Source organism: Alexandromys fortis, unplaced genomic scaffold (assembly GCF_014885135.2).
Source record: "Alexandromys fortis isolate MF-2015 unplaced genomic scaffold, M_Fortis_MF-2015_v1.1 scaffold_99, whole genome shotgun sequence".
NCBI classification, from domain to species: Eukaryota; Metazoa; Chordata; class Mammalia; order Rodentia; family Cricetidae; genus Alexandromys; species Alexandromys fortis.
In genome coordinates this window covers 2,713,268-2,737,309 of record NW_026067982.1, presented here as the reverse complement: position 1 = coordinate 2,737,309, position 24,042 = coordinate 2,713,268, and the positions used below count along the sequence as shown (strand labels likewise).

Below are 24,042 nucleotides of genomic sequence, written 5' to 3'. Positions count from 1 at the left end.
TTTTTTACTTTAAGTGTGTGTGTGTGTGTGTATGTGTGTGGTGTTAGATGCACATGGGTGTATGGATGCCTATGCCTGTTTTTGCTTACAGAGTTTAGAGAAGAGGCCAGGTGTCTTCCTCTATTTCTCTTTGCCTTATCCTTTAAGATAGGGTTTCACTGAAGTAGAAGCTTGCCATTGTGGCTAGACTGACTAGCCAGCAAGTTCTGAAGATCTTCCTGTCTCCACTCCAGCTCTGAGGTTATAATTATGCACCGCCATGGCCAGCTTTTTACATAGGTGCTAGGGAGTGTATAGCAAGGACACTTACCCATCAAATCCATCTACACAGCCTCTGATCTTAATTTAAGGGTATCATAGAGGCTACAGTGACTGCACTGGAAAGAGACATTCCTGGTCCTAGTGGCCATATGGCATCTACTGTTTAGTAAGTATCTACAAAAATATGATGTACTTCTAACAAGTAATGTTTTCACTTTCTTGGAGTGATTTTGTTTCAAAGATGTGTACTCTGACATCCAGCTCTGAATGATCAAGAACTGAGTGCTTTATTTATTCAAGTCTAAGATATTATAAAATACTATGAGCCACTACAGAAAAAAGAAAAATGGACTTATACAACCCAATGCTTACTTTGAATTTTTCTAACCCATTAACTATTTGTTGCTCTTTTGTGCTATCATCTGCACATTTAAAATGTTTTATTTAAAATGGTACATGCATGTGTGTGTGTGTGTGCATGTGCATATGTGTGAATACACACCTGCCAAGGTGTGCATGTGTTGTAAGAGGCTACTTGTTTGTTTCTGGCTGCTCAGCCCCGAAATAATCACATAGAACCCTAATTATTTGCAATACTGTTTGGCCAAGAGCTTAAGTGTATTTCTGGATAACTCATATCTTAAATTAACCCATCTCCATTAATCTGTGTATTGCCACATGGCTGTGGCTTACCAGCAAAGTTTTGGCATCTCTGTCTCTAATGGCGGCTCCATGGCTTCTCCCTGACTCTGCCTTCTTTCTTCCAACATTCAGTTTAGTTTTCCCTGCCTAGATAAGTTCTGCCTTGCTATAGGCCAAAGCAATTTTTTTATTCATTAACCAATAAAAGCAACACATAGAGAAGGACCTCCCACACCACTTCCCCCTTTTTGTTTAAATAATAAAGGAAGGTTTTAACTTTAACATAGTAAAATTACATATAACAAAATAGGTATCAAGAAAGAATTACAGTTACAATATTTATATATACTTTATCTTTTATCAAAGCTAAGGAAAACTATAACTACAACTATCTATTCTTCAACTCCATCAAAGACTCCAGAAGGATATAATATTACCTAAGTAAATAGGAAGTGCATTGTAAGCAACTTTTAAAACTCTAGAATTGACAAACATCTTGATGCCGGGTTGGTAATCTAAAATTCTTCTGTATTGCTAGAGCATCCATCTTTAGCCTACAGGTCCATAGTGTCAGGCAGACTTTTCCATGAAGCAGGAAATTTCAAAGACAGTTCTGCCTATATTGGCAGTTTGTCAGTAACTTTCTTCTGTACCCTGCAGAATGTCTGGCAAACTCTTTCATGAAGCAGGAACCCTAAAGGATTGTCTCACCTTTGGGCAAATTCTGCAGTCATTTTGCTGTGGGTCCTGCATATCCAGTTCATACAGCACAACATCAAGCAGTCCTAAGTCCTTAAAACATTTTAAATGCCATATTCTGAAGGTCTCGGAAAGATTTGAAGATACCTATCTAACTGAAATATATCTCTATATATCTACAAAACCTAGCTAACATGACTATGGGCTTGAACTATTATAGATGACTCTATTAACCTATACTTCTTAATTATATATTACATTTTTAAATGAGCTGCACAAACACAATACCTTAATCAAGAGCAGAAATATACATATAACAAAATCGACCTTAAATTTGTATCAATAAAGCAAGATCATAACAATGCATATCTTTATATTATATCCCCCTTTAAATGTAAACAAACATTTATAGACAATATTTGGGAATATGGGCGTGGTACTCTCTAAACTGCTTCCTGCTTTTTGTTGGGCAAAGTATTTTTAGGAGTGTTCACGATGACTTTTCAGGGGGGGGTTGGTAAGTAGCTTGATCACAGCAGCCCTATTAAATGTAATTTTTCTGTATTGAAGTTAAAACCTTCCTTTTATTTAAACAGAAAAGGGGAGGTGATGTGGGATGCCCCCCCCCCCGTATGCTGTGAATACCATTGGTTAATAAAGAAGCTGTTTTGGGCCTGTGATAGGGTAGAGCCAAACTAGGCAGGGAAAGCTAGGCTGAATGCTGGGAGAAAAAGGGCAGAGTTTGGGAAAAGCCATGGAACCACTGCCAGAGACAGACATGCTGAAACTTTGTCAGTAAGCCACGGCCATGTGGCGATACACTGATTAATGGAGATGGGTTAGTTTAGGATATAAGAGTTAGCTGGAAATACACTTAAGCTATTGGCCAAACAGTATTGGAAATAATATCATTTCTGCGTGGTTATTTCAGGAGTCTGGGCAGCCACGAAACAAACAAGCGGCCTCCTATTACACACATGCATGTGGGATTAGAAGATAACTTGCAGGTGCCAATTCTCTCTTTCAACCATGTGGGTTGTAGGAATCAACTCGGTCATCATTGTCTGTAACAACTGATCTGCCTCACTTACTCTGAGACCTTCCAGGTGTCTGATATCAGTTCTGTTATTTTTGTGCTGGGCTTTCTTAATGTTAACAGAAGGTGACATTAATAGCTTCAAGTAACCACAGGAACACATTTTCAATAGCAGTGAAGTACAACCTAACAGCATAATCTGTATTAGGTTCTTCACCTTGTTACCTTATAGCTTCCTTGGGCACAGAACTTGTTACCTTATAGCTTCCTTGGGCATAGTAGCAGTTTTAGACCAATTGCTAGTTTGGGTCCAATCATATATGGCCATGATGTGGTGGCCAGGAATTACTTACTACACAAGCATGAAGGCTAAGGCTCAGTCATGTGTGAGGTGTTTAATGTACTTTTCACATCCTTACACAAAAGGACATGAGATCCCACCATGATTAGTTTATGTGGAAAATAGAAAATAATGGTTTCAGGGAGAAGGCATATGTTAAAAAGTCTCCTTACCTTCCTTCCTACACTAGTAAGGATTGCCGGTCACACACCCGTTCCTCTTTATGGCTGGTGTTTGTACTATCAGACAACTTTTGTGTTTGATTGCTAACTGTCTGTCACCCCCAAAGTATAAGTTCCTGGTGTATATGTGCCTACATTGCCTGGCATGAAGTCAAGTATATCACAGATTTGATTAAAAACTACTCAGTAATAACTAAAGGATGCAGTGTAGCTGTGACCTTCTTTGTGGATTCATGCATTTGTTCTCTGTTCTCTCGCTTTTCTGATGTTCCATGTCAGCATGATGGAGAAGGACCAGCAGTCAGAGGATGACAAAGATCCTGTCTGGATCCCACAGGCTTTCCGTCTAGGGCGTCTTAAGAATGTGCTGGGCGGAGGAGAGTATGCCCCTTTCATAACCCCTCCCATACTGGAGAGCAATTTTATCCAGGTAAATAACACTGCACTCTCAACCAAGTCCTGTCACTTCCAGATTTCATTTTCTCAAAGACAGTGAAGTGTTGAGGAGAGAAATCTTTTTAGTGGCTAGAGGGCACAGTGTGATATTAAGGGGGACAGTTCTGTGACTTTTAAAAAGCCTGAAAACTTGGTGTTACAGGAAAATGTTCCAAACAAACTCGAAGGCAAGAATTCTGTCCAAATTCTACCATGCTAACCAAATTGTCATGCTAACATAATCCTGTTACACAAAATGATGTTTAGGACATGCTATCACAGGAAGGCATCCAGATAATTTCTTTCTTAGAGTTTTAATTTTTAAAACTGTGTATTTTATGTATGTGAGTGGCTTGCCTGCATGTGTTTGTACACCATGTAAATGCCTATAGATGGTTGTGAGCCAGCATGTAGATGCTGGTGATTGAACCCAGGTTCTCTGTAAGAGGAGCAAGGCCTTACAGCTGAGCTCTCTAGCCCCTAGACCTATATTTTAAAGACCAACGTCTGAGGCTGAAGAGGAGCTCAATGGTAGAGTCCTGGTCTAGCATGCACAAGACCCTGGGGTCAGTCCCTAGTAACCAAATAAGTAGACAACAATATGGGGAGTGCTAAGAATTAAAATAAGTCTTATATGTTGGTCCTGAAAGGGCAATATAACTGTCAGATAGTGTCAGAGGCAAGAGTTCTTTCTTGTAAGAATGTGCCAGCATCCTGACTGAAGCTGCAGAGCACCTGGGAGTTGGCTGGGCTTTCCTCTCAACACTCAACATTAGGCTCTCAAGCAAAGATATGGGCTCAGCAATGTGAACCATGCCTGTACCTCACAGAAACGTCATGATTGTCTGCTGCTGAACACAGAGCCAACACGCTCAGCTGATCCACAGAGTATAACAAGGAAGGTGACAGACACTTCAAGGATAAGGAGAGTTCATGCTTCATAAGTGTGGAGGACTAGCGTGACATCTCTGTGTCCGACATTCCACGGGGAAGAGCAGAGTCTCCAGAACATGTTTCAGTGCTGCCCTAGAACACACGATCCCCAGGAACACATGATGTCATAATTTAATGTTTTTGGCATTCGGTTACTTCCTCCTGCTAATCTCTTTCCCCTTTATTCCCGAACCTTTTTCATACTGCCTCTTGTATACTCTGATCACACAACCGTGGCCCCACACGAGGAAAGGGGAGTTTATGATCTACATATCAGCCACAGTCCCACATAACTGCATTCACACTCTCCAAGATGCCCAGTTTTTCCTAGTTAGTCATTGGCAGCAAGCTACCAAAATTCCTGACTCTGGAGGTTCAAGTGAGGGGGTAAAGGCAAGCATCTTAGAAAGCACCCACTTTCGCTCACTTGAACTAACTGCTACATGTGTGCTAACACATCACCAACTTCATTCCTAAGTCAATACCCCAGTCACATGCTCCATAGTACCCTGAAGTACTAATAGTTACCTTAGTCGCTAGCTCTGGTCCTCCCTAGGAGACGCCACAGGCCATTCATTCTGCTATCTCCAAATCATGAACAAGTCAAGGAATGGAGGTACCATGGCTCATTTCCCCTGTTCTCTGGCCTCACTTACACTGCTCTAGCAAGCAAGGGTGCTAAATCCATGCCTTTTATCAAGAAACTCCTTTCCTGTTCTCTGCTTTCAGGTCAATAGGAGAGGTGAATCGATTTATCTGCATAACCGAGCAAACTGGGTGACCATCGGCATCTGTTCTTCCAATCCCGTCCTCAAGACCCCCAATGTGATGCTGTTGGCACATCTGACACCAGAGGCTAGAAAAGAATCAGAACCGCTCTTTAAACGCCTCCTGTCATCTTCCCCCACAGACAAGCTGGTGCTCACCAGGTGAGTCACGGGACAGGAGAACAACAGTCTCTCAGAGAACACCATAGCTGAAAGTGGAGATGCTGACGGCTAGGGTTCCAAAAGAGCCGTCAGGCACATTGCTTTCTCAGATGATGCAGGGGTGCCTATAAGAGCATCCAGGGGAAAAAATGGTTTGTGACAACTGACAATTAAGTTTAAAAAAAAAAGAAAAGAAAAACCTAAAGTAATGAGGACTAAAAACAGCAGCCTCTCAAGAGCTTGCTCTTCCTCCCCACAGTGGCCTCGCATCCATCAGAATTTGTCTGGCCTCATCTTGTCTATGATCTTGATCAAGTAACTTAATTTTGGTCTCATTTTTAGACAATTTTATCACTGTATACTTACTGTGCAAATAATGGGTTTCATTATAACGTTTCCATACGTGTGCATTAAGTACCTTGACCATATCCATCCTTCTTTGCCCTCCCTTGGCCCCCAACCCCATCCCATCGGGCCTCTTCTTCATCTCATAGTCTCCTCTTAACTTTCATGTCTTTTATGTCTGTGTAATTGTATGTGTGTGGGGTGTGCATGCATGTGTGTGTGTGTGTGCACATGGTGCATGTGTGTCATGTGTATATGAGGAGGTCAGAGGACACTCTCAGCTGTCAGTCATCAGTCATCAACCTTCTCCCCCGCTAGAGACAGCGTCTCTCTTGTTCACTGTTGTGTACTCCAGACTAGCTAGTGCAGAAGCTTCCAACAATCTTCCCGTCTCCACCTCCCATTCTTCAGTAAGGCCAGCTAAGATTACAGATGCTTGTACTGAGTTTCAGAGTCCAAAACCAGGCAATCAGGCTCGCACAGCAAGTGTTTTATCACCCCACCTTTTTAAACATCCAAACTCCTCATGAGAGAGGGCACGATATTTCTGACTTCCTAAACCTGGCTTAGTTCACCTAATGCCATCTCTAGTTTTAGACGCTTTCCTGCAAATATCATCTCGTTATTCTTTATGGATGAATAAAGCTCGAGTGTGTGTGTGTGCGCGCGCATGCATGTGTGTGTACATGTGTGTGTGTGTGTGTCTGTGTGTGTATTTATCTATCTATCTATCTGTTCATACTCCCTGGTCTAATTCCATAAATTGCCTGTTGTGACCAGTGCCCTGGAAACCAGGAGTAAGCAGATATACCTGCTGTGACCAGTGCCCTGGAAACCAGGAGTAAGCAGGTATACCTGCTGTGACCAGTGCCCTGGAAACCAGGAGTAAGCAAGTATACCTGTTGCATGATGCCTTAGATTCCATTGGACGAGCACAACCAGGAATGACGTTGTTGAATCATGTGAGAGTTTAAGTTTTATCTCTTTGAGGGGCCTCCATGCTGACTGGTTACCATAGCAGCTACACTAAGTTACTCTCCTACCAGTAGTACATAATGCTTTCCATATTCTCCCTGCATCGCTGCCAGCACCTGTTGTTTGTCTTAGTGATAGAAACCATTCTGACTGGAATAATGTTAAATCTCAATGTAGCTTTTATTTGAATTCACAGATGTGTAAACCTCAACTTCTAATATATTTAGTGTGTGTGTGTGTGTGTGTGTGTGTGCAGGCAGTTCATCCACAGTCCAATATTAGAAGACAAGTTTGTGGAATTAGCCTGTCCTTTTCCATATGGGTCCAAGGGATTGAACTTAGGTCATCGAGCTTGGCTGTGGGTACCTTTACCTAGTTAAAGGCATCTCACCAGCCCTCAACCTCAACTTTCCAGGATTAATGAGGATGGGCAGCTCCTTGTGATAAATAATGTTCTTGTCACTTAGTAAAATCAGAGTCTTAGAGGCATGGTTAAGATGAGATGGCTGTTAGGAGCTCCCACCCTCAGCTATCTGGGACACAAGGCCATTGATGGTCTCATTCTCCAAGCCGGTAAATCCTTTATAGGTCTTCAGATGACATTCCACTTGCGTTTGTTTTTAGGTTTCTCCCTCTGCAGTTTGTGACTCTTTCTGTGCACAGTGCTAAGAACATGCGACTCAAAGTTAAGCTGATAAGTGGCCGAGCCTACTATTTACAGCTCTGTGCTCCTGTATATAAACAGGATATAGTATTTTCTCAGTGGGTGGACCTCATCACCCTCTTGAACAAGGAGAAAGCCAGAACTTCCAAAGTATCTGAGGTCTCCAGCCTCTCGGAAATCACGAACAGCACAGACATCACAGGCTCGATGGACATCATGGACATTACGGCTTTTGCAGAGCTGCAGGCTATGCACTCACACACTCGCATCTACTCCGCTGCCGTCACTCAAAGTGCAGACTTCTCAGAATTCACAGATGTTACCGATATCACTGATGTCACTGATGTCACCGATATCCCAGAAACTGGGGCCACAGACGTTCCAGATATAAATATCGTCACAGAGGTCACGGAAGTGATAGAAGACAAAGAGGCCCCAAATGTCTCAGGGGTCACAGTATTATTTGAAAATGACGACATAATAAAGGCCAAGAAAGAGGAAAAGGTATGTGTTGTGGGGACTTCCATTCTTTGGTGACCAAGCGCAGGAGCTGGGGCCAAGTTCTCAGTCAACACTGATGATGAAAACGCTGTGGAGCCGACTCTGAGTACCATGGTTTCAACAAAGGCTTCAACCCCAGAGCCCGGTATAAGTCATAAAATACTTCCTGAACTAGTGACCATCCCTGTATCAAACTTACTCCAGTACTGGGAAGCAGTAGTGTGACACAGAGAACTTCAGGGCCAGGATCAGAAGACCGGGGTTAGAATCTTAACTTTTGGGTACCCCTTTTATGACTGACTAAATTGCTGAACCTATACAACCTAAAATGAGAATATTAATATAATATAATGGCTATTTATGATTTGAGTATGAGGATGGGCTGAAGCTCCAATAAGAAAAGGTGAGGGGGCTGGAGAGATGGCTCAGAGGTTAAGAGCTGTGCCTGCTCTTCCAAAGGTCCTGAGTTCAATTCCCAGCAACCACATGGTGGCTCACAACCATCTGTAATGAGGTCTGGTGCCCTCTTCTGGCCAGCAGGCATACACACAGACACAACATTGTATACATAATAAATAAATAAATATTAAAAAAAAAAGAAAAGGTGAGGACAGAAATCAGAAAATAAAATAATTAAAGATCAGGGAGTACAGGAAGAAAAAAGACACAGAACTATAAAAGTCACTCACAAGCTGAGTGCCACATTAGGAAATGGGGACTTCAACTTTGAAGTAAGGAACTGAGCATATTATATATCAATATAGTGAGCTGACGAGATGGCTCAGCAATAGAGAGCACTTCCTGCTCTTCCAGAGGACCCAGATCCTAGCACCTACATCCTCAGCTCACAATTGCCTACAATTCCACCTCCAGATGTGATATCCCTTTTAACCTCCACAGGCACCTGCACACATGTGGCACGCACTCATGCTTGCACACACACACACACATATGTGCACACACACACAAATAAAAGTAAAAATTTTAAAAACATATCAATCTGGTGGTGTGATAGATTGTAGAGATCAATTTGAAGACAACTAGTGAAAAATCTCAACTAGATCCACGGTATAAAAAGGATTATGATTGAGGACAGACATCTCACAAAAGAAATATAGGAGGAAAAGTTAAAAACCTCTCTTCCCATCTTTCTGCGTCTGTAGTCTCTGTGCTGTGAAACAGGTAAGGCGTGTTGCTCCCTACCAGCTGTGCAGCGGTATACCAGATGATCCGCATCTCTTTCCCCTCCTAAAGTCTCCTCCCTGATTTAACCCACGTAACTGACCATGCACAGAGTAAGACAGTGAACGGTAGAAAAGGAATGGTAAGGTGAGCGCTGGGAGATATCTGCAAGATGGGTGAGGACTGGCCACACATTCTTGAGATGATTGTGAACCAAGAACCTCAAAGATATTAGACCAGGGCTGGAGAGGTGGATCAGTAGTTAAGAACACTGGCTGCTTTTCCAGATGACCCAGGTTCAAGTCCCAGCACCCACACAGCCGCTCACAATTGTGAGTTTAGTTCCAGGATATCCAATACTCTCAGTCATACATAATGCATACCCTTTAACAGGAACGAAAAGTTTAGCTACAAAGATGTGAATCATGGGTTGGGGCTATGGTTCAGCGATACTATATGTGCTTGGTGCACACAAGGCCCTGAGTTCAGGCACTACACACACACAAGGAAGATGTTAATCATTGCATATCCACACCATGCCTATAACAGCAAAGTAATGAAAGCATGAGAACAGCCTAACCCAGTGGTTCTCAGCCTTCCTAGTACTGCTACCCTTTAATGTGATTCCTCATGTTGTGGTGACTCCTAGCCACAAATTATTTTTGTTGTTACTTCATAACTGTAATTTTGCTAGTTATGAATTGTAATGTCAATATTTGATATGTAAGATATCTGTTATATGATCCCGGTGAAAAAGTTGGTCTGTCCCTGAGGGGTCACACCACACAGGTTGAGAATAACTGGAAACTCCTGCCAAGAAGAGCCAAACAAACTTGGAACTAAAAAGGGCAAGTTCACAGTCCTCTGTTTGGGGTTCCCAAACTACATCAAGATTATAGCAAAACTCTATTAGACAAATCAGTGTTGTATACTTGTTAAAATTATTCAAAAGTATTTCTTGGCCTGAAAAGATGTTCATAATTGACTTAAAAAAAACGGAAGACTATAATCTCTAAGATATAAGAGTGCATGGATACATAGGCACTAAAAGAAAAAATAGGGCTGGGGAGATGGATGGCTCAGTTAGTAAAATGCTTGCTGCACAAGCATGCGGACCTGGGTTTGATGCCCAGCTCCTACATGAAAGACTGGGCATAGGGGCACACACTTGAAATCCCAGCACTGAAGAGCCAGTCTGGCCTAGACAGTGAGCCTCAAGTCCCACTGAGAAACATTGTTTCAAAACATAAGATGGAGGGGTAGACAGAAGAAGCCCATGTGGACTTCTGACCTTCACAAGCACATACACACACATGCACCACACATACAGACATACATAAGAAGCAACATAAACTGTGAAAAACAGTTTGTCTCTATGTTGAGGAAATATGCACAGATTGTACCTTATTTGCTTTTTTGAATTTTGTTTCCTATCCTACAGGTAAGTACTTTTAAAATAGGAAATATTCAAATAGTTTTCCACAGTTTCTAATGACAGGTAGAAAATTCTGATGATAATTACACAGAGGTGTTGGCAAAAGCCTGTAACAGAAGCTCGAGAGTCCAAGGCCTGCATGGAGCACAGGATGAGTTCCAGGACAGCCTGAGAACTTGGTGAGACCTCATCCCAAAATTAAAAGTAGGAAAAAGGATAGGGATACAAGTCAGTGGTACCAAGCACTGGTACAGTGTGCATATGGCCTGAGATTCGAATCTCCATGTAATAATAATAATAATAAATATAAATATAAAATGTTAGACTAGAAATATAGATGATAACTTCAAAATGACCTCAAAGCAGATCTATGCAAAATCCATGATGAAAGTAGGATGGAGATTGTGTACCAAAGAACCATTGTTTCTGGACAGGGCCACCACACAAGGAAACATTTCCTAACTTTCACTTCATTCCTCAGAGGATTCTTTTTTAATGTGTATGGATGTTTTGCTTGCTTGTATGTTCATACACCACATGTGTGCAGTGCCTGCAGAGGCCAGAAGAGAGCGCTGGATCTCCAGGGACTGGAGTTACAGGCAGTTGTGAGTCACATGTGGGTGCTGGGAATCAAACCTGGGTCCTCTGGAAGAGCAGCTGGCCTTTCTTAAGCAGATTCTCCTTACAGAACCTTAAATAGTTTATACTAAATAGAAATGGCTACCACTGTAAGAAAGAAATGGAGTTCTCTCTTCAGGAAATAAGACCACTGCATTACTCCTAGGACATGCTTTGGGTTGGGCTTTGTCTGTTGTTTTTTGAGACAAGGTCTTGCTATTATAGCCCAGACTGTCCTTGAATTTGCAATCCTCCAGCCTCAGTTTCCCCTGTGCTGGAACTGCAGACATGTGCCACTGGGCCCAACAGGACTAGAATGGACAGGTGGTGGTCATGGAGGAAGAAGAGCAGATGTGAAGACTGTTAAGAGACAAAGGGATAGAGTTTGCTGACTGATTGCACTGAGGCCCACATGAGACATTCTAATACGGTCACTGAGAGACATGGACCAGTGGTATGTGATGGGAAGACCATTAAAAACAGAGGAGTGGTTTCAGGGAATCGCATTTTAGATTAGGCTGTAGATCTCGAAAATCGGAATTATTATAATTATGAGCCCCAACCTCCCATGACCTATGAGATGCTCCTAAGAGCAACCTGACTGAGGTAGAATGCAAGGTATTCCTAGAAAACCTTCTTTACCCCCGAATTCAAAGATGGGTGTCATGACTACACTCTAATCATCTTATGTGATGGGGGCACTGGTGCATGGCACTCGGAACTGAATGTACTGCATTAGGCTGCAGTGGAGCCTGCCATGGTTCCCATGGCACCAGCCTCCACACCAGCCCAGGCTTTTTTCCATAGCTGGGAAAGACCATGACTTACTCTCTGTCCCTGGACTTGTGAACACTCAATAAGAATGAATAAAATGACTAGAAACTGCTCCCTAAACAGTTTGTTTATGCATGATGTCCTTCTTTAACTGATTTGCTATTGCTTGTCATTTCCCAAGGAAAATGTCCTGAGGCATGGGTGTCTACGAGACATGAAAAGTAAGAACGAGTTCAAAGATGCCTCCAAACATGTCACCATCTCAGACCTAACATTCACTTTCCAAGGCGAAAGATGTTTCCAGACTACTTTGACTCCTATAAAAAGCGAGGAAAATATATCCATAGAAACGGGTGATAAAGCCTTGGAAGAAAAAATGACTGATCTTCCAAATGCGCGTCTCAAGGCTACAGAATCCAGGTCAGTGTCATGGGGAAATGCTGTGGGCAATCTAGGGTGTACCCTATGTACACACCTATTTTTGTTCCCTGAAACTTGGGCATTTGTCTCTGAAGGGTCTCAGATACAGTGTGACAGAGAGATGGCACAGGCACTCCTTAGCCATCCACATTTGGGTCAGCCTTGGCTAATTTTTATTTTCACATCAGCTTTTTATGTTGCTCGGTTGGTATTCCGACTATTGGTCGAATGCCAAAAGCATGCATTTTAGGAAATACAGAGAAGTACAGGGCCCACATTTTAGAGCTGTAGTGTTAACTTCTAGAAAGATTGTAGGTATTTTTATCACTGTGCATATCTACATTTTTTTCTACAGAGTCTCTATACATCTCTTACCCATCTCTGTATTTCCAATAATATGAAAGACTATTTTAATTATTTTAATACTTCTACTGAAAAGCTGATTGTAAGCTGAATGTGAATGAATATGATCATGGTATAAAGGTACAAGTTAATACAATCATTCTAGGGTAACCCTTAACAAGAACTTGGATCTAACCCTAATCTTAGACTGGGTGGCCCATACCTGTAGTCCCAGCCAGGCCTGCGGCTAAGGCTGGAGAGTCCCTTCAGCCCATGAGTTCTAGACCAGCCTGGAAAGCATAGTTAGACCCTACCTTAAGTAGACAACTTAGTAAAAATAAGAATGAGGAATGCAATTTGGTCTACCTTTTAAATAAATATATTTAAAGGAGGATTTGGAGGGAAGTTCAGTGGCGGACTCCTTGCTTAGCGCACACAAGGCCCTGGGCTTGGTCCTCAGCACAGGGCGGAGGAAGAAATTATATGTACTGTACACACATACACAGGATAAGAAAAATTTACTTAGGAATGAAAGCAACTAGAATTTATTAAGTAATTTGAAGTGCTAAAGAGATTCGTTGCTTTATCAAAAAGAACAAAGTAATAAGCTATTGAAATAGCTAATTTTTGAAAACCTAAGTGTCACACTGCCAGGCGGTACTGATGCACTCGGGAGGCAGGCGGATCTCTGGGAACTCGAGGGCAGCCTGGTCGACAGAGCAAGTTCCAGGACAGCCAGAGCTACATAAAGAAACACTGTCTTGAAAACCAAAACTATTAAATATATACATTTTTTTAAAACTTGGATATGTCTTGAAAAATCTGTCTAAAAAAAAACAAAACTTGGAGACAATAAATTAATGACGTTTAATAAAAATGCAAAGTAGAAAACTTAAGCAATCAGAAATTAAGAACTTGAAGAAACAGGAGTTATCAAAGTTCTTAAAATAAAAGGCCCTTTCTAAATTTTAATGGACAGTTTTATTTTAACTATGAATTTTCTTTTGTTTATGCCATTTTGCTTACAAAATTATAAAAATATATTTTATTTCTTAAAACTTTAGTTTGCTTTTTCTAAGCCAGACAAAACAACAGAATAAAGATTATTCTGAGTTATCCTCCTTGTGACAGTAAAGTTCTTAGATTTCTAATGTCTTAGAATCTTGGAAGACAAATGAAGCAAGCTTAGCATAAAACTGAGGAAACTTAATGTTAGTCACACAAACACAGAACAGAATGGTCATGATAGTTTGTCCTCACTGGAAAATTTATATTCTTAATAACAGAAAACATCTGTTTAACAGTAAGCTTCCCAGTATCATGATAAAGCTATTTATTTCAAACCACAGTCAATTCGTTTTTGGTTTTGAGTCTTACTACATAGCCCAGGCTGATCTCAGATTCACTATTTAGCTCATGATGGTCTTGAACTTATGATCTTTCTATGTCAACCCTACATATTAGGACCACAAGCAACACCCACTAGGGTCAGCAAGATGGCTCAGCAAATAAAAGTGCTAGCTGGCCAAGCCTGATAGCTTGAGTTAGATTACCAGAAACAATGGCAAAAACCTGACAATGATCGCTGACCTACACACACATACACAGTGGCCCCAGTGTGCCCACACTCACACATACATCATACACTCTCATGCACGCATCATATACACACACAATAACAATAAAATTTAATTTAAAAAGTTACTTCTAGATGTGTTCTACTTAAATTTTAAAACAAATTAAGAATGTTTCCATTAGTATATCTGTATACTCTATTAAAAGTTCTACCAATTGTAATAAAACGAAAGAATACAAAAAAAATGTAATAACATTTTGAATTGCCAGGCATGGTAGTGCACACCTTTCATCCCTGCATGTGGGAAACAGACACAGGCAGATCCTGTGAGTTGGTAGGAAGCCAGGGCTACCTAGGCAGACCTGTCCAGTGCCCTCTCTTAGACTCTGAGGTGACCTGCGCTCGTGTGTACACAGGCCCTCTCCCCTCCCTCACATACACACAATTAAAAAATAAACAAAACAGATCTTTAAAGAAAATAAATATCTATCAATAGCTACAACAATTATCAATTCCTTAATCATCAGTTCTGTTCCAGCCATAGCCTCTTCCCACCCTGCTGCAATTAAACCCCATTGTATATTTGTCTTGGGAACTTTTCTCTCCTAGCTTGTGAGTCTTCCTCAGTTCTGTGTGTCTGCCTTTCCTGATGAGCATCTTTTGTGTCCTACAGCAGAATGTTTCCTGATTGACCCTTCTTCCGTGGCCATATGGATCACCTTCAGGTTTTAACTACAAAACACTACACTCCAATAAATTACTTCCCTCTTTGAGTTGTTTCCTTGATGTATATCTCTACAGGTATAGGATAAGGATGAGTTGTGTGGATGGACAGTTGGCTGATTATCTGGTTGCTATAAAACTCCCCACCATACATGGGAATAGCATGAGTGAGACAGGCATCCGATTATCAGAAGTAACTGTATGCATTTATGTATGTTTGTATGTACAGATGTAGAGGACACTTGTAGGGTCAGTTCCCTCCTTCCATCTTGTAGGCCCCAAAGGCCAAAATGAAGCCATCATGGTTGGCAGCAAGTGCTATAATAGGACCGAGCCATCTTGCAAGCCTAAAGCACACTTAAGGAGTATGCCTGTCTTGGAGTCAATTTACTATTTCTGTCTTGATAATTCAATTGGAAATTTTATGAATTTCCATCAGTTACTTAGAAAAATAATCCATTTTTCTTTTTCCATTGTGTAAAAATAGATTCAAATTGACCTGAGTTCAGAAGAAACATGGAAAAGCAAAAAGAAATGTTAGTCAAAGATCTATTCTATACAAACAAAAATCAGATGGAAAATTAACAAATTATTTTTAACACTAAAATAAGTTAAAAGAAAAGAAAATTATATCATTTCCCTAATTACACAGGAGAGTTCATTTTGTTGTTGTTGTTCATATGTATATAAGCATTGTGTGTGTGTGTGTGCGCGTGTGTGTGTGGTGTGTGTGTGTGTGTATGTGCGCGTGTGTGTAACATGGTTTCCTGGCAGATATCTGTGATTGTTAGGCAGCTTGGAACTGTCCCCTCAGAGCTTCACAGTCGATTCCGTTGTCTGCTCAAATGCTCCCCTCCCTGCTTTGCCTCTTCTGCCTTCCTCAACTCACTCGCATCAGCTCAGATTTAATCACCGCACATCCTAGACGGCACACTATATTTTCTTTGTTTATGACCTGCCTCCTCCACTGGAATAGAGCACTTGATTATTTTTACTTAATGCATACAAGGAGCCTGGGAAGTATTCCTGAGCAAATGAATCACATTTTGCCACTGAAAATTACTTTTGCTACTTCAAGAACAACAACAACAACAAAATGAACTCTCCTGTGTAACTAGGGGAATGATATAATTTTCTTTTTTTCTAACTTATTTTAGTGTTAAAAATAATTTACTACTTTTCCATCTGATTTTTGCTTGTATAGAATAGATCTTTGACTAACATTTCTTTTTGCTTTTCCATGTGTCTTCTGAACTCAGATCAATTTGAATCTATTTTATAAATGTTAAACTCTGTATTGATAATTTTGGGGAAAGGAGTAATAGGGATTGAACCAAGAGGCTCACATATAAACTAACAGGACACTTTACCACTGAGGAATACTTTCCATCTTGAAGACTTCACTTATAGGCCTCTTAGCACCTTTAATAAATACTTGAATTTTCTAATTTTTTAAATTGAATTTGTTTATTTGTGTATGGATAGAGGTGTGGGTGTATATTTTATACCCAAAGGAAAAACTATCAACTCAAACTCAGGAGTCTCCTTGTAAGAATTCTCCGACTAGGAGCTGGCTATACATACTTATGGATCACTTTGGTTATTGTTCTTTGTAAGCAGAGACTGCACATTCATTTCTTGGCTGCCCAGACCAGAATAATCACACAGAAACTATATTAATTACAACACTGTTTGTCCCACGGCTTAGGTGTCTTTCTAGCTAAGTCGTATACCTTAAATTAACGCATTTCTATTAATCTATGTATCACCACGAGGCTGTGAACTACTGCTGGTAAGATTCCAGTGTCCCTGACTGCCTTTTTTCTCCCTGCATTCAGTTTCGCTTTCCTGCCTAGCTCAATTCTGCCCTGCCGTAGGCCAAGTCAGCTTCTTTATTAACCAATGGTAATAAAACATATTCACATCAGCTATTATCATCCACAGGAATTTTCCTACTTCCTATTAGAGGTGAGAAACAACTAAAACAAATAAATGTCCTCCAGACCACTGATGCATTGTGTCCTACCACCCTACGGAATGGGGACTGCATATAGGGTCTCCCCAGGAAAGCCCTCTGCCACTAAACTATAACCCTAACCGCTTACATTTTTTTTTTAAGCACAGAGTCTCAATATGTAGCTCAGGTTGGTCTGGGACTTACTACAGAAAAGGCTACTGGTAAGCCTAGTATGCTAGAGGAAAAAAGAAACAAAATAAACAGGAGAAAGATGTAATAAAGAAAGAAGAGAGAAACACAAACCATTGGACAGACACAGAGAAGGAAGACGGGAATACAAGCTGCAGAGCAGAATCGGGGTCAGAAGGTGTGGACAGAGCAATCACTCTATGTCGGTGTGGGCTTAAAAGAAAACCCTAGGATGTCTTCCTTCAATGATAAAAATGGATCCATCCAATTGAGCAGATTGGTCAGGCCCAGGCATTCTGAAGTCACTCTTCTAATTTTATTCCATTCTCACAACACAATTATTCCCGGCCACTAATATTCTACAAACCCTGTAAAATAAACACTAACCTCATGAGGCTGTCGGGTCGGCAACTCCTTTCTTTACCTTTTTCCATGAAAACCGTTGCATGCCTGGAGCAATTGATTGACAGGCTTTACTTTGTAGTGCACCTCTCAATTTCTAGAATAAAAGAGCAGTGAGAAGCACAGCCACTTCCCTGCCACACCCCAGTCTCCTCACTTACTTGACAAGTTATAATCAATGTGCCAATGCTGATACATTGTTATTAAATGGCTGAAGCTTACAGTTTATAACATAAACTTTAAACATATAGTATAAAGTTCTATGGGTTTCGATGAATGTATATAGCATTTGGCTTTTGTTATATTCACAAGAACCATTTCGTTGCTCTAAATATTCCCTCGGCAGTAGATTAGCTCTTTTTTTTTTTTTATTTATCATGTATACAATATTCTGTTTTGAGTGTATGCCTGCAGGCCAGAAGAGGGCACCAGACCTCATCACAGATGGCTGTGAGCCACCATGTGGTTGCCGGGAATTGAACTCAGGACCTTTGGAAGAGCAGGCAATGCTCTTAACCGCTGAGCCATCTCTCCAGCCCCTAGATTAGCTCTTTTTAAAAAATAGTTTTAATTCTGGGCATGTATGGGGGGGGGGGGTTATGTACATGTGAGTGCAGTTGCCATGGAGGCCAGCAGAAGGCACTGAATCCTTGAAGCTGGAGTATTGTGAACTGAACTCGGGACCTCGGGAATAGTAATATACACTGCTGAGTCATCTTTTTGGTTTTCCATTTTTTTTTTTTTTTTTTTTTTTTTTTTTGGTTCCTGTCCTGGAACTAGCTCTTGTAGACCAGGCTGGCCTCGAACTCACAGAGATCCACCTGCCTCTACCTCCCCAGTGCTGGGATAAGGTGTGCGCCACCACTGCCCGGCACCCATGTTAGTTCTTAATTGCTTTTTTTTTTTTTCTTCAGTTCAGGAGATTGAACCTAAGGCCTTGTACATGTTAGGCAAGTACACTTAGTTGTTTTGTTCTGGTAGTTTTGTTTGTTGGTTCGTTTGGTTTGGTTTGAGACAGTCTCATTATGTAACCGTGGTGTGGTGGTTTGAATATAATTGACCCCCATAACCTCATAGGGAGGGAATTGGCACTATCAGGAGGTGTGGATTTGTTGGGAGTGGGTATGGTCCTGTTAGAGGAAGTGTGTCACTGTGGGGTGAACTTTGAGGTTTCCTATGCTCAGGATACCACCACCCTGTGTCTCAATCAACTTCCTGTTGTCCACAAGAAAGATGTAGCCCGCACCATATCTGCCTGCATGCCACCATGCTCCCTGCTATGATGATAATGAACTGAATCTCTGAAATTGTAAGCAAGCCACCCCAACAAAATGCTTAAAAAAAAAAAAGTTGCTATAACCATGGTGTCTTTACACAGCAACATAAACCGTAAGAAACCTGGCTAGCTTGGAACTTGCTACACAGATCATGAAGGCTCTGAACAAAAGAGCGATCCAACTATTTTTGTCTCTCAAGTACTGGACCAAGGCCTATATCACCACACTCAGCATTACTTTTGTTTTATTTTTAATGATTTTTACATTTTATTTATTCATTTAGTGGGGTTGGGTGGGGAATGAATGTGTCAGGGTGCATGTGTGGAGGTCAGAGTACAATTGGGAGAGTTGGTCGTATCCTCTGCCATGTGGGGTCTGGAGATCAAACTCAGTTTTTCGATTTAGCAGCAGGTGCCTTTGCCCTCTGAGACATCTCACCAGCCCCCCCTTTCTTTTAATAATAAAATTTACAAAATAACAGGATGAAAAGTTCTCAGTAGGTGATAGGTTATGTTAGTTCACTATATGATTGTTAGAAATTATATGAATTCCTATATAAGCAGCAAAATAATGGAATTTTAAAATACAAAAATATTGTAATTTAGCAAATTAAATTCCTTAAGGCTTTTTCAGTTAGCTTCCTATACCATTAATCTAACTACTAGGAAGAAATAAGTAAAAAAATAAAAACAAAACTATGTAATTCTCTTGAAGTCTGACCCATGGGAATATTTTTGGTACACCAACAGGCACCTTTTTGCTGCCTGTTTGCATCGGGAACATAATTAGTAGCTAGCCTCTAATTTAAGACTGTTAATTACAAAAGAACAATGTACTATTTTAAGAGCAGAATGAAGTCACCTAACCTTTACTCCAGGAGCATTTTCAGGATTTAACCAGAAAGGTGAGGTTGATGGCTATATTCTATATGTTATTTTTGTTTGCTAAGACCATTCATTTCAGGAAGAATTTATAATCTATACTTGTTTGCTTTGGAATGCAAAAATGTTAAGAAGAAAAAAAAATGTTAAGAAGACAAACATGGCTTTGCTGAGTATTATGCCTCTCTGGTCACTACTGTTTAAAATACAAAGTATGGAATTTATGAGATATGGACAAGGATGCGGGAACCAGGCTTTTCTCCGCTGTCACAGGAGGCCTTGAAGAATTTACACTCCTCACACAGAGAGAAAACAGTACCGCTGTGACCCTTTGCTTTGACCAGGATAATTGGCCTTATATCAATTTGCACCTGTTTTGTAATCCATTCTCTTGTATTGCCCAGTCTCTTGATAGTTTTTATCCTTAACCTCAGCCTTCAATCTAAATCCTCAGACCTATTGGCACAAGCCATGTGGCTCCTTTTTGGCAAACTCCAGAGAAATACTACTTTAAGTTTAGTTCCTGAGATCCACTGTAGAACCTGAAGTGAATGCATTTGCCGGGCCCCTTGCATGAGTCATAACTGCCTCTACAATGATGTGGGCAGGGAAATCCAAAGGTAACTCCTCAACAGACTCTCATGCACCCCAAGACGGGGAGGCTGAGCAGTTGCAGGTGGAGATGGCAGCAGACTTTATGCTATTACATGCCATTTGATTTTGTGGCCTTTACGAGTTGACTAACCTGTAAACACACAATTTTACCTTGGTATAATCACTAACAGTCTAGACTTGCTAGGCACAGTTCATTACCACTTCCAAAGCATTTGAAAAATGACGAGTGATCTCAGACCCAGTCATTCTTTTCTAAATATTTGTGGTCATGATGGCAACTCCTTAAATGTGTTGTTTATTTTTTTACAGGAGAACAAGAACTGACTCAGACACTACAGGTAAGGAACAAATTCCAAGACACGTTTTGTTGTGCTCTTCAGTGGAGCAGTCACCTGGGCTCTTAGAACGGTAGAACAAAGGGTTCCAGCCGCACTTTCTCACGCCTTCCCATTCTAAACACTCCACCCTGGAGAGACCCTTCCAAGCCCATCTTCAGATTCTCCCAGGCGCCAGTCACTTTGACTTCCCAGTTCCGAGTCTAATCAGGCACAAACCACTCCAAGGAGAGCTCTACAGATGGAGTCCAGCCCACAGCAGTAACAGGGCTGCCTATCCTTGCAGATCTGGATGGGGAGCATTTTTCGTGAATTAAAAATCACTCAGCTCCTCTGCTGTCCTTTATGTCTTTAGTCTAACACTCAGTGTGGAGGGACATTATTTAATGTTTGGATACAGGGCTTTCTTCTTAACACATTTCCATGTCTTAAGGAATCGTTAATTTGTAACAACAAACATTTGACGAGGAGGTTATCATATAGGAGAGGATATGGAAACCTTGCCCTTTGCCCACTGCAGACTCACCTCTAAGCCACTCTCTAACCTATGAGCCAGAAGAAGCCTCAGCTACCTCACACTCATAAAAAATATTATGGAAAGAACACAGATGAATATTTAACTTGATTTAAGTGAAAAGAAAAAAATAATACAAAAAAAACCCAGAATATTTGAAGACATTTGAGGTCATTCTTAAGAGTTAGTTCTATAAAAAAAAAAAAAAGGAAAGAAAGGAAAAGAAGATAGGGTAGATATAACTTTCTTTAAAGATTTTTTTACTTTGTTATGTGTATGGGTTTTTTTTTTTTTTTTTTTTGGTTTTTCGAGACAGGGTTTCTCTATGGGTGTTTTTTCTGCATGTATATATGTGCATCATGTGTGTGCCTGATACTGGGCAAGGTCAGAAGAGGGCAGCAGATGTCCTGGAACTGGAGTTACAGTTGTGATCCATCAAGTGAGTACTGAGAACTGGACCCAGGTCTTCTGAAAGAGCAGCCAGTGTTCTCAACCAATATAGCATAGAGTTTTACACAAATGGGACTTGTCTTTATAGCTTCTCATTTGGCTTCAGGATCCAAAATACCAGCTGAGCTTCATCTCAACCAGAACGTGGGTCTGCATTCCACTCTACAGTGTGGAGCCTGAGAACACTAGAGAGAAATGTGCTTCTATAAAGAAAATGCAAGATGAGGGCTGGAGAAATGGATCAGTGTTAAGAATGTGTAGTACTCTTTTAGAGAATCCCACTTTGATTCCAGCTCACAACCGCCTCTGACTCAAGCTATAGGAGATCTGACAGCTCTGGCCTTCATGGCACCCACACATATATGGTCTATACTTTCACAGACATGCACAGTATATACATGTGATTAAAAATAAATCTTTTATAAAAGAAAATGAAAGATCTCCCTTTTAGTTTGTAGAATTTTTACCCATCAACTACTACCGTAAACTGTATCTTATAAAGAAGCCGAACTAAAACTCCAGAGTTACCCAGTAAAAGTAAATACTGCCATCTTTGTTTACTAAAGGCAAAGATCTGTCTAATGGCAGCCCAACTGCTAAAAACATGACTAACTAGTCACTAAACACAGAGATAGACCTAGTGCTGTGTGTGAAGGAGTCGTTCGCCAGCTACAGATGGGTATAGTTCATGTAGAGAACTAATATGGCTGTTTTTATCTCATATGTGACTAAAATTCCCACTAATATGTCTGCTGGTACAAACGCAACTGGTTTTGCAACTGCACAAGCATGTGATGCTTATGTATTCTATATGAAGAACATTGGCAGACTCGGGAGAGATTAGACAAAAATAGCAGGCAAGTTACCTGCCATAACACTATGTGTTAGCCAAAGAGAAGCCACTGAATGTCAGAGAAGTGGTGAAATTGCTGCTATATTTTAAAATCTTTCTCCACTGACTAAACTCTGAGAAACTAGAGGATGTCGGACAGGCACAAAGAGGCCAAGTAGGAAGATCTTCTGTTAGTCAAGGTGGAGGGTGCCAAATGGTCTTGGACAGACAAGAAGCAGTCAGAATTGAAAGGGCAGGAAGAATGTTACTCACATGTTTTGGTGACGATGATGATGACAATGATGATGATGATTGACAGGGGATGCAGAGAGGCCAGGCACTAAAGGGCTGAAGCCTGAGGATATGTTTCAATCCCCAGCATCTACATAAAATGCTAGGCATAGCAGTGCACACTAATCATCTCAGCACTATGCAGACTGGAGGATCTTGGGGGCCACAGATCAACTTAACTGAATCTGCAAGCCCCAGGTCTTGAGAAACCATGTCTCAAAATTCAAGGTAGAAAGGTTCTGAGGAGAACCTGAGGTTGTCCTCTGGCCTCCACATGTATGCAGGTGCACACACACACACGTACAGTACATGTACACCTACCACGCATGTGTGTGCTCACACAGATTATTATTCTCAGTCTACAAGTAGAAACAAGAGAGACAAAGAGCAAGAATGACAATTTGGGAGACAGCATGACTAGGACATATAAACCCATGAAACAATTTGGGAAAGAGACCCAGAGAGAATATGGAGAAAGGCAGCCAAACACTGATGTTGAGTGGAAGCCCCAGGCTTTAGTTCTGACAGTACTTTCTCCAATACATGAATATGACATTTATCTTGTCTCTGTGTGTATGACTGGGTCCTTGGGCTGAGGGCATTTTAACAATTATTCTAAAAGCTGATAAGGTTGTGCTGCTGACAGAATTTCTGTAAGTCTAGCAGGCAGCTTGGAATGGGTGTCTTGGACACCAGAAACAGATACCACAAAGGAGTAACAAAAGTCCACGTGGAGCTTGCTGAATCACAAGCATGGCACAATCTACAATGTGCATTAACTATTTTCCCTGTTTGTTTTCTCTCACGTGCTTTCCTGTTTCTTCCTTCATTCCTCTCCCGTGTCTCCCCATTTTGCTGTAGCCCTGTACAGTTTTTCAGTTTTCCCGCTGATTAGCATTTCCTTTCCCCTTTTCACCCTCCTCTAACCCGCGGCTCCCCTTCCACACTCTTACCATTCGCTGATACTTTTTACCAAGAAAGCAAAGCCTACCCCCTAAACCATCCTAAACCCCCATTCTATTAAATTCAGGCTGGACAATGACTAAAAATGTGTCTGTAATTCTAGTTTCTAGGTAATGCCAAATAATAAAGCTTTCCAAAGAAGGAAAATAAACTCCCGTGCGAAGCTTGTCTGACTCTCGGGTTCCCAGCCCCAGGCAGTGCTAGTGGAGGACAGAGACATCCAAATCATCCCCCCTCACACCTCTGCAGTGAGGGGGTTACTCTCTCTTCTTTCTGAACTCTTTTTATGTAAAGTGGCACTTCAAACGGATGGTTTCTATCAGC

At 41.1% G+C, this 24,042-nt stretch overlaps 1 protein-coding gene across 1 annotated transcript; it reads left to right on the top strand.

Annotated features, from left to right (window-relative positions):
• The first annotated feature begins 3,440 nt into the window (after positions 1-3,440).
• On the top strand, positions 3,441-23,681 carry Garin2 (golgi associated RAB2 interactor family member 2). The gene is made up of 6 exons (XM_050158650.1): positions 3,441-3,590; positions 5,258-5,457; positions 7,402-7,945; positions 12,133-12,371; positions 20,643-20,671; positions 23,617-23,681. The coding sequence occupies exons 1-6, from the start codon at positions 3,441-3,443 to the stop codon at positions 23,679-23,681; spliced, it is 1,227 nt and encodes a 408-aa protein (XP_050014607.1).
• The last annotated feature ends 361 nt before the right edge of the window (positions 23,682-24,042 follow it).

What these genes read in the sequence shown, in the direction of transcription:
- Garin2 (XM_050158650.1), top strand. Translation starts at nt 3,441, where the DNA reads ATGATGGAGAAGGACCAGCAGTCAGAGGATGACAAAGATCCTGTCTGG. An exon ending in AGGCCAAGAAAGAGGAAAAG is followed by an intron (nt 7,946 to 12,132) that starts GTATGTGTTGTG and finishes TCATTTCCCAAG; the next exon opens with GAAAATGTCCTGAGGCATGG. An exon ending in CTCAAGGCTACAGAATCCAG is followed by an intron (nt 12,372 to 20,642) that starts GTCAGTGTCATG and finishes ATTTTTTTACAG; the next exon opens with GAGAACAAGAACTGACTCAG.